Below are 14,423 nucleotides of genomic sequence, written 5' to 3'. Positions count from 1 at the left end.
AACAAAATAATGACAACAAAAAAAACGAAAGCAAAATTGAGAGTTAAATTAGAAAAATGTGCACCGTTCACATCGAAATTGATCATCGTATTGTTTGGCTGTCGATATTACGTTCTGTCAATTGGCAATTTTTGAGACTTTCATTTTTGCTTTTTATTTTGAGAGTGAGATGCAAATGTAGAACGCAGTTTAACAAACAAAACATCAATGAAAGAAAAACGCAACGTTTTATCCCATTCAATATTAATAAAATTAGCTTTTTCTATTCTACATTTGTGTGCAGCGCACAAATTTCTCTAGAACAACGTAAAAATGAAGTGAAGACATAATAAAAAAATATCATTATAACAAAGGCAACAGCACACAATATAATAAAAACAATATTTCATTTGTTTATAGTTGATGATTGTGCTGAGCGCATAGTTCCAGTCAAATTAGATGGTACAATTGACCGGGATTTGTGGTTTCAAAATTAGAACATGAGAAACAAAAAATATATACCGCATTTGAACAACTTGGTCAACTGCACATCATTTTCACCGGTTACGACTTTTGCGTTGAGTTTCTCGGTGTTGTTTGTAGTATTGAGATTGCGGCAACAATGGGAATTCGGTCTTGCATGATATTTGCATCGCGTTTGCGGTTGAATCGATTTGAGATCGATTGACTTTTGTTGTTCACATGATTTAAAATCGATTAAATTTGCACATTTCGCAAAATAAGCATTCATTTAATTCTTTTTTTTTTCTTCTTTTATTTGTTGCAGTGAAATTTCATATTGTTTTGGATTCGAAATGGCACCGAGTACGGGAAAATCACCGATGGGCACCCAAACCAGTTCTGGTTCGTCGCAGAAAATCTCAACCGAAATCTTAGTCGGTTGGCCTCCACAAAATGCACCACCAAAGGTTAGTTTGATTTCGAATGTTTTCATTTCATCGACATCCACCCACACACATACATAATAGTAATCAGTGCCATGCATTCGTAGCATGTCAAAATAATTTCGTTGAATACCAAAGAGTTCGACATTGATATTTGCGATCGTTGTGACCGCAACAAAACACTCAACGGTTTATTTCTTTTCAATTTTCGCGCGTCATACGCGATATTAACTCACTGATGCAACGCGCGAACGAACAATTCAAAATAACAACGAAAAAAAAAAAACAATCGTATACGGCAGCAACAGAATTGTGTTAGACGCTCATTATCGCATGAAGAAAAGATAGAGAGATATGTTGTGAATAAAAAAATCACACACTAAATTGAACTTGATTGTGGTTGGACGCTTGCACGAATTGCGCGCCAATGTTTATATATATTCAATTGTACACGCGCTCAATGATTTATATATCAATCGAAGCGTAGAATAAAGCGAGAAAAGAAAGAAGAGAGAGAGAGAGAGAGAAACACTGAACAGATAAACAAAAAGAAAGAAACAGAATTGGAAACGAAAAAGAAACACAGATTTGCCAAAAGGTATCAATTTCAAAAATGAAAACCAACGCGATATGTTTGCGGCTATGGCAATAATATCACAACATCCACCGATCGACATTTTGTTCATTGACTTACACTTGTACTACTTTTTTTTACTCTCTGACCGAACACTGACTGAATATATTCGATTCACGATCGTTTTGTGTGTGCTCTGTTTTGCAGAGAGAAAGAGAGCAAAAGATGGATCAGGCGAGACAAATAGATTTGGTTTTATGTTTTTAATTGATTTGTGCGTTCCGCAGTTACAATTTTTTCAATTAAACCGATCCATATTTGCCACAACAAGCCGCAAACATATCGAGATATTATTATTATAGTTATTTGTTGTTGATCGCAGTTTTATCACTTTGGTTTTAATTAGCAATCTCTTCAACGTAACTTACATATCGAATGCTGCAATTCACAACGAATTAATTCATTGCAGATGAAATCAAACCGGATGAAATGCACTGCGATCAACAACAACGCAATATAAAATAAAGGTTACAGAAAAGAGAAGAAAAACACACGAACCACCAACAAAACGCAAGACGAATATTCAAATGAGATTGAATTTTTATTGAACGCATCAAGTAACAAATAGTGCGAAATGAAAAATCGAAAGCGAGCAATTAATATCGAAACTACGAATGATTGCAAACAACAAGACGCGAAAAAAGAAGATAGTTTTCTTTTGTCTACGGAAAGAGTATTAATCATATTAATCAATTGAGGGATGATATATCCAAAGCATGTTTTTTTATTCAAAACGGAAAATATATTTTGTTGAGCATTTCATTCAATCATGCAAAATGTTGTTGCACTCACTGCAATTGGTGAATTGTGTTAAAATCCAAATGCCGTGTAAATGGCAAAAGTTGTATCACTTTACCGCAAATTTTATGGTGAACATGAACCTGAACATATGCCAAGTCGAATGCAATCTATAATGCAAGGGTACACATTCAAAGCGGTAAAAGATTTCAAGTGCACCGTTACCATGCATCATATTTTTCTTATTCTTCGTTTTTTTACTGCACGATAAGTGTAATTGCTTGGCCGTTGCTACTGTATGTTAACATTAATATTAAATCAAATTGAACGTGATATATATATACCAGCGTGAATTGGTTAATTACCCAGAATAATACCGTTGATGATCCATTAAAAGACATATTAACAGCAATCGCTTTCTTACAAATGGTGATTTGCACACATTTTGACCGCAGAACATGGTGCACTATTAAAGAAGCGGTGACCATTTTCGATAAATACAAAACGCAATGTCATTTACATTACACAAAACCAAAATTGGCGAAGAAAAAACAAATATAAAAAGTTTTCACCACTTCAAAAAATATGTTGAGCTCGCTTTGGTCTGGGCTTTGTATCGCTGAAAAAAATATACAAATGTACTCTGATAAATATAAAAAATGATATGAACTCACGTAAATGAATCGTTGTCGTCGGACCGAATGAACGTGTTACATTATATAATGACAAAAAAAAGTGCTGTATTCAGTCACCGTTGTAAATTTATTTAAAGTTTTTTTTCCTCCATTTCGTACGTGCATATTTCATCAAAGTTCACATTTGTTTGGTGATTTATGCGAAAAAGAGTGTCTATCAAATGATATGCAAATGTCGGTAAAGCCAAAGCGATTCTAATCCATGTTTTTACACAATGCATTTGTGTTTAATTATAAACAATGAATAAATTAGAAAAAAAAAAAAAGAAATGAGATGTGCAACTTTCGATTTCATCGAAGCGGAAAAATGAACGGCGACAATAGATGTCTGCAAATTTATCAATTAAAATCAGTAATGTTACGAATGTTTTTTTTTTACCGTCTATTGTTTCATTTTCTAGGAAAATCAACGTCCACCCGTTTACAATGCTGAAGATTATATTGTTTCGTTGAAGAAATTCGGACGACGCACTAGCGGAACAACAAATGGCGAATCAAAATCTATTTATGATACATCGGAAGAAAAACCAAACTCAAGAGCCGCCACATTACCGGCCAAACATTCAGCATTCAAGTAAGTAATTGTGTATCGTACCTTTCAAATTTCCGTGCGATTTGATCGATTTTGAGAATGAATGACATTTGAGATTGACAAGACGATATACGAAGAGGTTTATATGTTGATTGCTAAAAATAACAAAATAACAAAAAAACAAAAAACAAAAAAAATGATTCGACAAAATGAATAAAATCCATCTAATTAATCTTTAATCTGTTTTATTGGCGTAGGAATCCAATTCTGCCACTTCCCGATGAAGAATGTGAAATGTCTTTGAAGCAATTCGGCTCAATCACAGATTTATTGACAAAATTACGTGCTGATCTGCGTGCATCATTTCCAAGGTAAAACTACATATAAATCATATGGTAGAAAAAAATGATAAACATGAGCAAAATAAAATTTGCACACACTTAACGCCTCAGTTGACACCACCAACATAAATTCGAAATCCAAATTAAACAAGCAGTAGAAAAAAAAGTGATTGATCTCAAAGTCAAATTCCATATTTATTTTGCCATTCGTAGTGAAAGAGAGAGAGAGAGAGGAAAAAAAAATTATTGTAATTGATTCATCTAAACTATAAAATTGTAATCAAATGAAATGAAGAAAAAAAAATTATTATTAATAAAATTCCTGATGAAGAAACGATGATCGTTTCTAGGTCAAAGTAGCGAGCATTTGCATTTTTCGCGCATTGTTCATCTGACAAAGCTGATCGATTGTTGATCATTATTTGTTCGCATCATTCGATGTGCATGTCTCTCTTTAGCATCACTCTCAACGGTGTCGGATGGTATGTGCCTTTGCATATCTATAAATTATGGAATTCGAAACGCTTTTTCCTAAACATCGATCATTATATAAATTATAAAGCGCAAGAGAGACCGTAAAAGGCGAAATTGATTGGTTGTTGTTGTTATTATTATTATTGGGATTGGTAATATAAGAGATTTATTGCATTAGCCATCAACCGGTTGTCGGTATGTGTGTTGGGTTCGCTTGTATTTGTTAGTGTTATACATACGTAACTAGTGTGCTAAACCAATAAATTTTAATCTAGATTTGACACTCATTGTTCGAATCACAGAGATCGTAGACTTTTTCAATCTGTCTCTTTCTTTCGTTCTCGCATGGATTAAGACCTTTTGCCACATCAAACTGATTATCCATTCACGCGTACACTGTAATAATCATTTGGGAAATGAACGATTGGATAAAGCGTCAATGTCAAATCAAATAGATAGTTTTTTTTTGTTATTGCTCCGAGAGCCTATCTAAAAGAGCAAGAAAGAAAGAGAATTGGCGAAAAAAAAACGACGACTACGACGATGAAGAAAAATCACTCACTCCTCATCGAATTAATCACACACACACAGACACAATCGTATAATATTGCTATTTTTGTTGCTATATTTGGTTTGACAGTTTTGTACAGGAATTCGTAGCGGCTCCACTGGATGGTGTTTCGTTACTGCTTGAGGTGCTGCGATCGATTCAACTAAGCCAACAGAATGGCATCGGCCAAACGAATACAACGGGCAAAATGAATGCACAAACATATCAACGTCGGGCCCTTCTCGATGAATTGGCTTGCTTGTACGTAATCCTCAGCAAATGATATATTTATATTTTATTTATTATTTTTATATATATATTCCAATTCTTTTGTATTAAAATGCAGCGAAAAGATTAAAATCCATTTCGATTTTGTTGTTCTTTTTCGTTTTTGTATTCGGCAACAGACAATGCTTGAATTTATGCTGTATGCGAAGTCCAGAAGCGCGCATTCGAATCGGCACATCACCAGTTGGTTTAATGCCATTGGCTTCATCGGCAACGGGTCAAGGCATTCGATCGCGAATACTTGCATTGCAACTACTTACAACGGCCTGTGATAAACATGCAGCCGGAGTTCATAGCTCACAAAAGGGTGTTTACAATGGCCATACATCAGTGTCCGAAGCATTATCAACGTTACGTTTACGATGTGGTGAACCGGTTCGATTTCGTTTGTTAGCTGGCATGCTAAACAGTGGCGGTGGCACAGGTGAACTCCAATATCATGGATTGAAATTTATCAATACGTTTTTGGAAAGTGCAGAAAGCGTACAAAGCCGATTATACTTACAAGCCGAACTACAACAAGCCGGTTTTGATCCACAGAATATGTCAAAGGTGCGCACATCAAATCCATTCAATTTATTTATATTTTATTTTTCGTTATCGTTTTTGTTTTTATTTGTTTTCATGTGTATTTCCTTTGTTTTTGGTCGAGCGAAATTTTTTTTTTCATTTTGTTGATGTTGTTTTTGTCTATTTACTCATTTGAATTGCATTTATGCGCAGACGATTGCAACATATCGAAGAAAAAGCGAGATAAAAATGCTGATTTTCATTTAATCGTCTCTCTGTTTTTATTTTTTCATCTTCACAGTTAATATCAACGAGCTCCCAGTGGTTCGATAAATTGCGTGCAGAGATAAAATATTTCGAAGACATCAACATTGACATAGATAAATTGATGGTTCAAAATCGAGAGAGCGATAAGATACGCGGTCAAATGGCAGTGCTCGAGCGACGAGTTCAAGTGAGTATTGACAGGTCATTTTTTGTTGTCTAAAATATGCAATTTTATGACAAAAATGCTTATCTTATTACCAATCTAAAATTGTGTTATAAACGTCCGATTTTTTCCCATTGTTTTTTATCTTTGTTTTGGTTTGATTGCGTCTGGACAGATATTACAAGATGAAAAATCGGTTTTAACAACGATGGAACGTCGTCTGCAAGAACGATGCGCCGAACTGCAACGCGAAGTATTTCGATTGCAGGGTGCCCAGCACAATGACGGTTATAAAAGTCTTGAAAAGCATCCAGTTGCATTGCCACGTCAAGTATTGCCACGTTCAAATAAAAATGGTTCATCAGAGCACGAGGATGAAGGTATAAGTAGTTCCGAAACGGGACAATCACTGAGTCCAGAGCCAATATTGATTTTACCACAAAATACAACGAAAAAATATGCGCATGAATACATTAACAATAATAATCATAATAATGGTGGTGGTGGCGGTAATGCCAATGCGAAAGATGTGGATGACGTGAATGCCACAATCGAAGAGGTGATTGAAGAATTGGAGAATATTGTGCACAATGCCGAACAAGAAATAGCCGATTCAAAGAGTGATCGATGTAAAATATCGGATGCATTGTGTCCACCGCCACCGTATCATGCAAAATCGCCACATTTTCACAATAGCAACAATAAGAGTGTCACCGACTATAACAAAGAAAAAGAGATAGTGCCGGTGAATTTGCTACCTCAACCGCCGAAGAAGTCACGTTCTTTATCGCATCTATTGTCCGGTGGTGGTTCGGATTTCGATGATTCCGATTATGGTGTAATGATGGCAAACAATGAAACAAGAATCTCATACTATGATGATATTGATATGGAAATTGAGCATAGTCGACAGGGATATCGAAATGAGCCAGACGGTGAACCAAATCCCGATTTAATCAATCAAACGAGCACCAATCGGGAATTGCTCAATGTTATCATGGATGCACGTGAAAAAGATAATATATTTATGACAACACCCGGCCATTACACCAAATTAAAAATATCGGAACAAAGTTTGATACCGAAATCGGCACAAACACCACAAAAATTCAATGGCGTTTTCTTTATGACGGAAATGAGTACGCCGGCAAAATATCCAAAGCCGGACATAACGGCCGCATTGGAAGCGCGACGTGTTAGCAAAAGCATTGAACGTCTTGAATCGTATGGTAGCAGCGGTTTAGATTCAATGATTGACATAAAATACACCGACATAATTATGACATCGGAACGAAAACAGGAAATGCAAAATGCCATTTCAAAGGCGCCAAATAATTTTGCCGCACTACGTGATATGGCAATTAATCAAACATTTTCGATGCGAACTAAATCACCAACACCACCTGACGGTGCGATCATTTATTCCGGCGGCATAAAAACAAATCGATTGGCATTCGGTATGAGTGGAAGTAAATTAAGTGATCTACCATCTGGACTTTACTGACATCGAATGGGAAGAGAAAGAAAATGAAAACAAAAGCAAATCAAAACTCGTTATCTAATATCTATCTCTATATATTCTTGAAAGTTTTGCGTATCACTTATAAACATCAATTTACACAACTATTGTTCAAATGAATGATTGTACAAAATCTCATTTAACTTCACTTCAACGATCATTTCTTTAATTCTTTTTTTTTTTTTGTTATAGCACATATGTTTGTTTTAAAAGTTGATGCGTACGCCTCTTTTTATGATTAAATGTCGATTTGAATCTCGTTCAGAAATCTATATAAAACATTATGTGTGTACAAACAAATGTCAAATATAAAATCTACGCAAAATGAATGAAAGCTAAAACGCTTTTGCATTTGAATGAATATGCACTGAACGCGACACGCACATACACATACATCGCGTCATTTACGCTCGTGATGGAATGAACAATATACTGTAAATTTAAATGATTATTATTTATAACGCAATTATAATATTAGCTGAAACGCCATGCTCGTTTTTTAACAAAAATAAGGTAATAAATCACTGAAAAAAAACAATCAATATTTTTAGCTTTTAAATGTGTTAGGAATTCGTGCAATAACTACATTGTCCATGATAAACTTTATTATTCCAGTTTAGGTTAGATTTTTATATGATTTAAAATGAAAAAAAAAACAAACGTTGAACTAACAGTTGCAAAGCAAACAGTTCAATTTTGCAAAAATTATTTTTGCCGTTTAAAATCCCGTTAACATGTAGAATGAGTTCCCCATATCTCTTTTTTTAGAAAAAAAGGTGTCGGTTTTCATAGTTAACAGATTGCTATACATATCAAATATAAAAAAAGACACATTGTGCATTTTTCCGCATGTTCCGAGTGCTTCTCGATGCTCTGCGCTAATTGCAGAGCATCGTCAAGCAATTCATCAAAAGGTAAATTGATAATCTATACACCCATTTACTAAATTTTTTCATTTCATTTTTTTTCGTCATTCATCATTAATATACGTTTGTTGAAGATTTTTTGCGATAGGAAAAAACCGTTCAATGATGTACTCAAATTTGTTGTTTTTTTCGCTCGCTTTTTTTCTTCTATTTTCTATCATTTGATTTTTTTTCTTCATTACAATTACGAATTAGTAATTAGATTAGAGTGTAGAAACAAAATTAAGTTTAGCAGAGTTTATTAGACTTATGTATGTATTACGAGTATCTTTTATCAAAATATAATTTAAAACAAATTTATACAATTGTTTTCTTTTGCGTGTTTTCAATAAGACAGAACGGATTTTCTAAAGACATTATCAAATCTTCAAATCTGAGGTGAGGCCTAAATTTAAAAAAAAACTTATTCATTTCATATAATTATGACTAGACAAAAAATTGTACATATCATTTTTTTGATAAATATTAGATATTCACACCAAGAAAATGCAACAACAGCTACTGAACTTACACCAAAATAGACTCACAAACACAATCTCTAGTAATGTACTACAGAAACCCAAAACTGATGACAGTATTCATTAATGTATTTTTCAATCAACTCCCATCACTTTTTTCGAATTTTGTACGAAATCCATTAGGGTCGCTGGCATAAAGTACGGTCGCTCCAAGCCATCATTCATTTCACAGTCTTCACAGAAACACAAAAAAATCGTGTCAATCATCATCTAAACATATAAACAAATTATCACTAATGAATATCTAGAATTAAAAGATTTTCGTTAAATAAAGGACCACGTAGAGCTTGATGTCATTCATACTCATTTCAAAGTTCTCTACTTGCATTTAAATTCTATTAAGAAGTGACAAATTTAGATGCAATATCATGAATATAATATTTCTAAAGAAATACATGCTCCTTTTCGTAAAATATTTGTGATTAATTTACCTCGTAAACAGTAATAAAACAGTGCGAAATGAGATAGGCAAAAAAGCCAGCCAGAGTAAGAGGTACCCATATGTGATGAATTTCGGTTTTTGAATGTAATAGCTCCGTACCACATAAGAGTGTGATCGCTACAACGAATACTTTGCCCAGGAACAATACGAAATCACCAATCGTATTTATCGTAAAAACTCGCAACCTATTCGACATCAATTTGTTGTATGCCTTGGAACCAGCTCGGAAAAATGGATCTCCATATATTGCTGCAAAGATAACAGAGTTTTGTTCAAGAAATAAAACTAGTGAAATTTTGGATGCAACGCTTCTGTAAATTGTTGAGTAACGTCAAAGGTCAAATTCAACTATTGTACTATAATTAAATAGAATCGTTTACCTGTTTCAATGTATGCATTTCGATTGATGTATTGTAGACAGCTTTGGCAGCTGCCCAAACAGCATTGACATGCTGTGGTACAACATTGAGTGGCTCGATTTGCGCTGCCTCTTGTATAGTTCTATTTGCGCAATGGATTTCAACAATTAGAAAAAAAATTAAAAAATTGTGATATCAATATGGATATTTACATCTGCCATTTGTAGCAATAAGCGAAACATTTGAATTAGGGCAATCAAAAGTGAGCCCAATGCCACCGTTCCTAAATGATAATGAACCAAATTACTAAAACTGGTCAGGATGGGTGAATCTAAGTCATTCTTATTCCTGCCATGAAATGACAAATAAAAATATTATTATTTTATTAAGTATTATTTACTCGAATCCAATGTTTTGTGTTACCTTGCAAAGTACCAAACCGCAACCGCACCAGCGATGGCCATATGTTGACAGCCAATTGAAAATTGAATCAACCAAAATAATGCCATCATATTGTACCATCGAGTGGCTTTCATCGTATCATCTTTGATGAACTTTGCATTTGTAGTATTTTGTATGGCTAGTCTGCCGGAGCTTTCAATCCAAATGGAAAAATAAAGCCACAATGCAATCACACCAGCTATTGCGATAAAAGTCTAAACAAAACGAAAGAAAGCTGAAAAGAGTTCTGCCAAAGAAATTGAACCAAGAAAAAATCAATTTTACCAAAATTGGTTCCAACAGTAACAATGGCATGTCAGATGCGGCCTTTCCCGCCTCTTTGAATAGAACAATCACAAGTTTTATGCGTTTACGCATAAAAATGATCGATACAATCAAAGCAACAGTTATTATTGTGGAAATGATGGCCAAAATCAGAAAAGTTTTGATACGTCGCTTTCCAATGGTATCTCTTGTGGCATCACGAGTCTCGACCATGTAGTGAATCCTTGAATTTAAAATAAAAATAGGAAAAAAATGTGTATCCAAATGGTTTTCTCCTCATGCAATGAATATGTGCACCACTTGATTACCATAAAAGAGCCGATGCTGCAGTGAATGCAAAGATAACGCCAATCAAAACTAGCCACACAATGACGCCGGCCAAGAACTTGAACATCACCAATGTTATGATAGAAAATACTATTTAAAATGAAATGAATTAATAATTTGAAATGCAAAAATATTTCAATCAATAAATACCAAAGGCGATTGCACACATGTACAATGTTTCTTTCCATGATGAATAAATGTCCTCGGCGACCTCCTGAAATGTTGCAACAAATTCAAATTAATAATTTGTTGATTATTCCATCATTTTTTCATTATCATCACTTTTTTTGCACCAAAGAAACCAAAAATGATGAAAAATTAATGTAAATTCATAAATTTTGATGAACACCACACCTGGAAAAAGTCCTGTATTCCCGTTTTTGAGGTGAGTGATTCCTGTTGATCTATCTGTACCTGTGATGGTGTTGATGCTGACGGTGGCTGTCGTTGCGGTACACATCGATTTAAAACAGTTTCACTGCAAAAATGATGGAGAAATTCACACGAATGTATCGTTTTTTTAAAACTATATTTAATGTTGAATAAGGAGAAACAATATACGAACAATCCAGAATAATTGCTGCAGTTTTCAACACAAATGCGATTGACTTGTATGTGATCACTGTCAACGGAATCCAAGCTCCATGATTGTACACGCAAGTATTTGTGCATTGTCATATCCATTCCGTGACAATTCGAACCATTCACCTCAGCAAATATATTGTTGCGTCCGCAAATATTGCCGCAGTTATCATATCCATTTAAAATTCGATACATGTTGCCATTCAACATGCAATAACCCATTAATCCAAGCTAAACAACAAACGAAATGGATAACACGTGGAGAATTATTTGTTTGATTGATTTTCTGCACTTTATTTTGTCGCTATGATATTTATTGTTTTGCATTCACTTTAATTACATACCCATACTGTGATGAATAGAATGAACGTCAGCAGAAATACGACGTCCGTGTGCGTTCGATTTTTACATAGAATATTGTCAAATGCATTTTGAATCTTTTGAGCCCTTTCCTGAGCAAAACAATAATCCTTTTTTTAAATATGAATAGCGGTTTCATTTCATTTATTTTTTAAATGAATAACTCGATTGTTTTCAAAAACAAATGAAAAACGAACGTCTCAGAGAGAAAACACTGCACAAGTTTATTGTGTTTTTACCCTTACAATTGATTTAATTCATTTTTGTGATTAGTTAATATAATAGAAAAATATAAAATTAAAATGAGAGCAAAGAGGATATGATAAAGTATCGTATTTACATAATTTGTCACAAAAACAGAAAATTCGAGATATCGTATTTTTGCTTTTACTTCAATATATCATTGTGGTAGTTGCGTTTTTCCAATTTGATCATCGAAATGTCATACTTTTGCGATTAATTTATCATATTTTTGCACACAGTAAAAATATTTCGTGATTTTGCTCTGAGACGTTCAAATATGTATGCGATTTTCAATTAAAAATTTAACTCTGGTACACAAAAGAACACAGCACAAAGCTTGAGTCTCAAGCTCATTCTTCAATGCATACGTTTACAGTATCGAAATTAAAAATCACTCGTGTACTTACATCCTCTCCTAGTTCTGGTGCAACTCTTGCTTTATTCGAACTCCCACTCATAACAAATTAAAAAACGAGTGTTCAAACCAAAATCCAATATAAAATCAGATGAATTGCTTCACAAATTTTCAAATACAATTTTACACGTCAATAACGCACACAAAACATTCATAAAAGACAATTCAAAGCTTTTAAATTGTTCCCAAACAAACAAGCATGCTGTTTCACCGTCGATTGTATACTTAACCGTTTGGTGTCAGTGATATTGATGTTATAGCATTTTAAAAAAATATATGAATTGTTCTAGTTCCATTAAAATACTTGACGAAAAAAAAAGAATTTTGAACTAAATGACCTAAAAATCATGTTTGAAATGTGTCCATTGAGAGAAGCGAAAGTGTATAGTTTCACTCTAAACGTCGTATTTGACTATGAATATTTAATAAGCGATTATTTGGTTCTTAATGCAATGATGGTCAACGATGCACTTTTTTGTTTCTAAACTTTTTCGTAAACTATATTTAGCTTTCGGTAATGATTTATGCAACAATTTAAATATTCACATGGGAACTAGTGGATAATAATTATTTAATGAATTTTTAGTGGAATGTCCAAGCAACAAATACAATTTTTTTTAAGACATCACAAAAATGAAAGTGGACTCGATTGACTAAAAAACAATATGTATTATTTTCACTATGTCTCTGGTGGTATTGTCAAACAATGAATCGAATCATGATACATGAACATGATTTGCATGTCCCAATGCCGCCGATATAATTATATCACATTGTCTTATCGCATAATTACCATCACCCAATGTGTAATGTGATTTTTATCGATATAGATAGATCCAGACTATATTCCCCGGCCATCATATTATATACATTCACCATTTGTTGGCTAAATTAAAAACAAATGTTTTTCGTAAGTCCGCATTACATAACGTGCTTAAATGTGCTCCGAACATGAACAGGTGATTTTAATTATTGGGGTCAGTTAGAATTTCTGGGTCAGACATTGAAACCCAAAATTTCATCTTCATCAATCAAAGTCTCGAAGATTTGAAATTGAAAAACCTTCTCATTTGGTGGATATTATGTAGTTATTTTCCGTAATTTAGCTTATGACTCGATTGAATATTAAATATTTGATTCGTGCATTTTTTTGAACGAACCTTTATAAATGAACATCTTCATAATTTGAAATTAAAATGATGAACTCGATGGTATTTGCCATCTTTTTCTACCATTATGACTCTTTATATTTGACAAGTTCTAATATGATGGGGGTATATGGGTATGTAATTTGAAATTAGAAAAACTTTATTTAGTGGATTATGGTGCAATAGACTAATCCTGTGGACCTGTGTACTTATTTTTGAGATGATTGCTCTAGAATAAAAACAGCATATTAAATGTTCGCATATCAAAGCGAAACCAGACGTTTTTCTCATTTGGATTTGTTGTTGTAGTTTGTATGAATTAAAATATGAATACGTAATCAAACGTCTTGTTTCGCTTTGATATGCTGTTTCTATTCTAGAGCAATCAGATGTAGTACACCAATTCATCAGTTTTTTTTAAAAATGTTTTTGTATATTTAAGCGCCTTTTGTTTTGTACCCGTGGTACGTGGAACTGAGACTTTTTTGTCCAATACCATAATTTCACATTTTCACTATCCAGTGTGTATGCATCCATAATTTGAGTTTTTGTAGTGGACATCCAAAAAAATATCAAATTATGGCATTGGACAAAAAAAAGTCTGAGAAAGGAACAAAATTCGACAAGGCTAATGAGAATCATGACTCCTGGTCATTTTTCAGTCTCGCAAATTAGTTTCAAATACTTTTCAAAGTAGAAGTGGAACCTATTAAATGAATTTTCATGGAATAGCAAAGAAAAAACCATTACAATTATTATTTTAATACTTTATTCAATTTAAA

At 33.5% G+C, this 14,423-nt stretch overlaps 2 protein-coding genes across 4 annotated transcripts in view; one reads left to right on the top strand and one right to left on the bottom strand.

The window, feature by feature from the left end:
- Positions 1-8,642, top strand: part of LOC116347023 — a 38,846-nt gene extending 30,204 nt beyond the window's left edge. For 2 of the 3 annotated variants that reach the window (XM_031777403.1, XM_031777413.1), the window contains exons 4-10: positions 767-908; positions 3,353-3,525; positions 3,741-3,854; positions 4,939-5,109; positions 5,256-5,688; positions 5,948-6,100; positions 6,252-8,642. In XM_031777403.1, coding sequence (XP_031633263.1) covers positions 767-908; positions 3,353-3,525; positions 3,741-3,854; positions 4,939-5,109; positions 5,256-5,688; positions 5,948-6,100; positions 6,252-7,580 — 2,515 coding nt within the window. In that variant the 3' untranslated portion in view covers positions 7,581-8,642. The remainder of the gene's footprint in view (positions 1-766; positions 909-3,352; positions 3,526-3,740; positions 3,855-4,938; positions 5,110-5,255; positions 5,689-5,947; positions 6,101-6,251) is intronic. The other variant, XM_031777423.1, reaches the window with a different exon arrangement.
- Positions 8,643-8,911: 269 nt separating this feature from the next.
- LOC116346965 (choline transporter-like protein 1) lies at positions 8,912-12,608 on the bottom strand. Its single transcript, XM_031777304.1, has 12 exons — positions 12,486-12,608; positions 11,820-11,927; positions 11,459-11,706; positions 11,248-11,371; positions 11,044-11,107; positions 10,875-10,983; positions 10,567-10,789; positions 10,264-10,496; positions 10,053-10,188; positions 9,862-9,982; positions 9,471-9,730; positions 8,912-9,249 (listed from the first exon to the last, which is right to left on the bottom strand). The coding sequence occupies exons 1-12, from the start codon at positions 12,534-12,536 to the stop codon at positions 9,115-9,117; spliced, it is 1,812 nt and encodes a 603-aa protein (XP_031633164.1). The 5' UTR covers positions 12,537-12,608; the 3' UTR covers positions 8,912-9,114.
- Between the last annotated feature and the right edge of the window lie 1,815 nt (positions 12,609-14,423).

This window comes from Contarinia nasturtii, unplaced genomic scaffold, assembly GCF_009176525.2.
Source record: "Contarinia nasturtii isolate CC-2019 unplaced genomic scaffold, AAFC_CNas_1.1 Cnas_scaffold_129, whole genome shotgun sequence".
In the NCBI taxonomy this organism is placed as follows: Eukaryota; Metazoa; Arthropoda; class Insecta; order Diptera; family Cecidomyiidae; genus Contarinia; species Contarinia nasturtii.
The sequence above is the reverse complement of the archived record's forward strand: the minus strand, read 5'-3'. Positions and strand labels throughout refer to the sequence as shown.

What these genes read in the sequence shown, in the direction of transcription:
- LOC116346965 (XM_031777304.1), bottom strand. Translation starts at nt 12,536, where the DNA reads ATGAGTGGGAGTTCGAATAAAGCAAGAGTTGCACCAGAACTAGGAGAG. An exon ending in TGCAGCAATTATTCTGGATT is followed by an intron (nt 11,372 to 11,458) that starts GTTCGTATATTG and finishes TCATTTTTGCAG; the next exon opens with TGAAACTGTTTTAAATCGAT. An exon ending in TACTGTTGGAACCAATTTTG is followed by an intron (nt 10,497 to 10,566) that starts GTAAAATTGATT and finishes CGTTTTGTTTAG; the next exon opens with ACTTTTATCGCAATAGCTGG.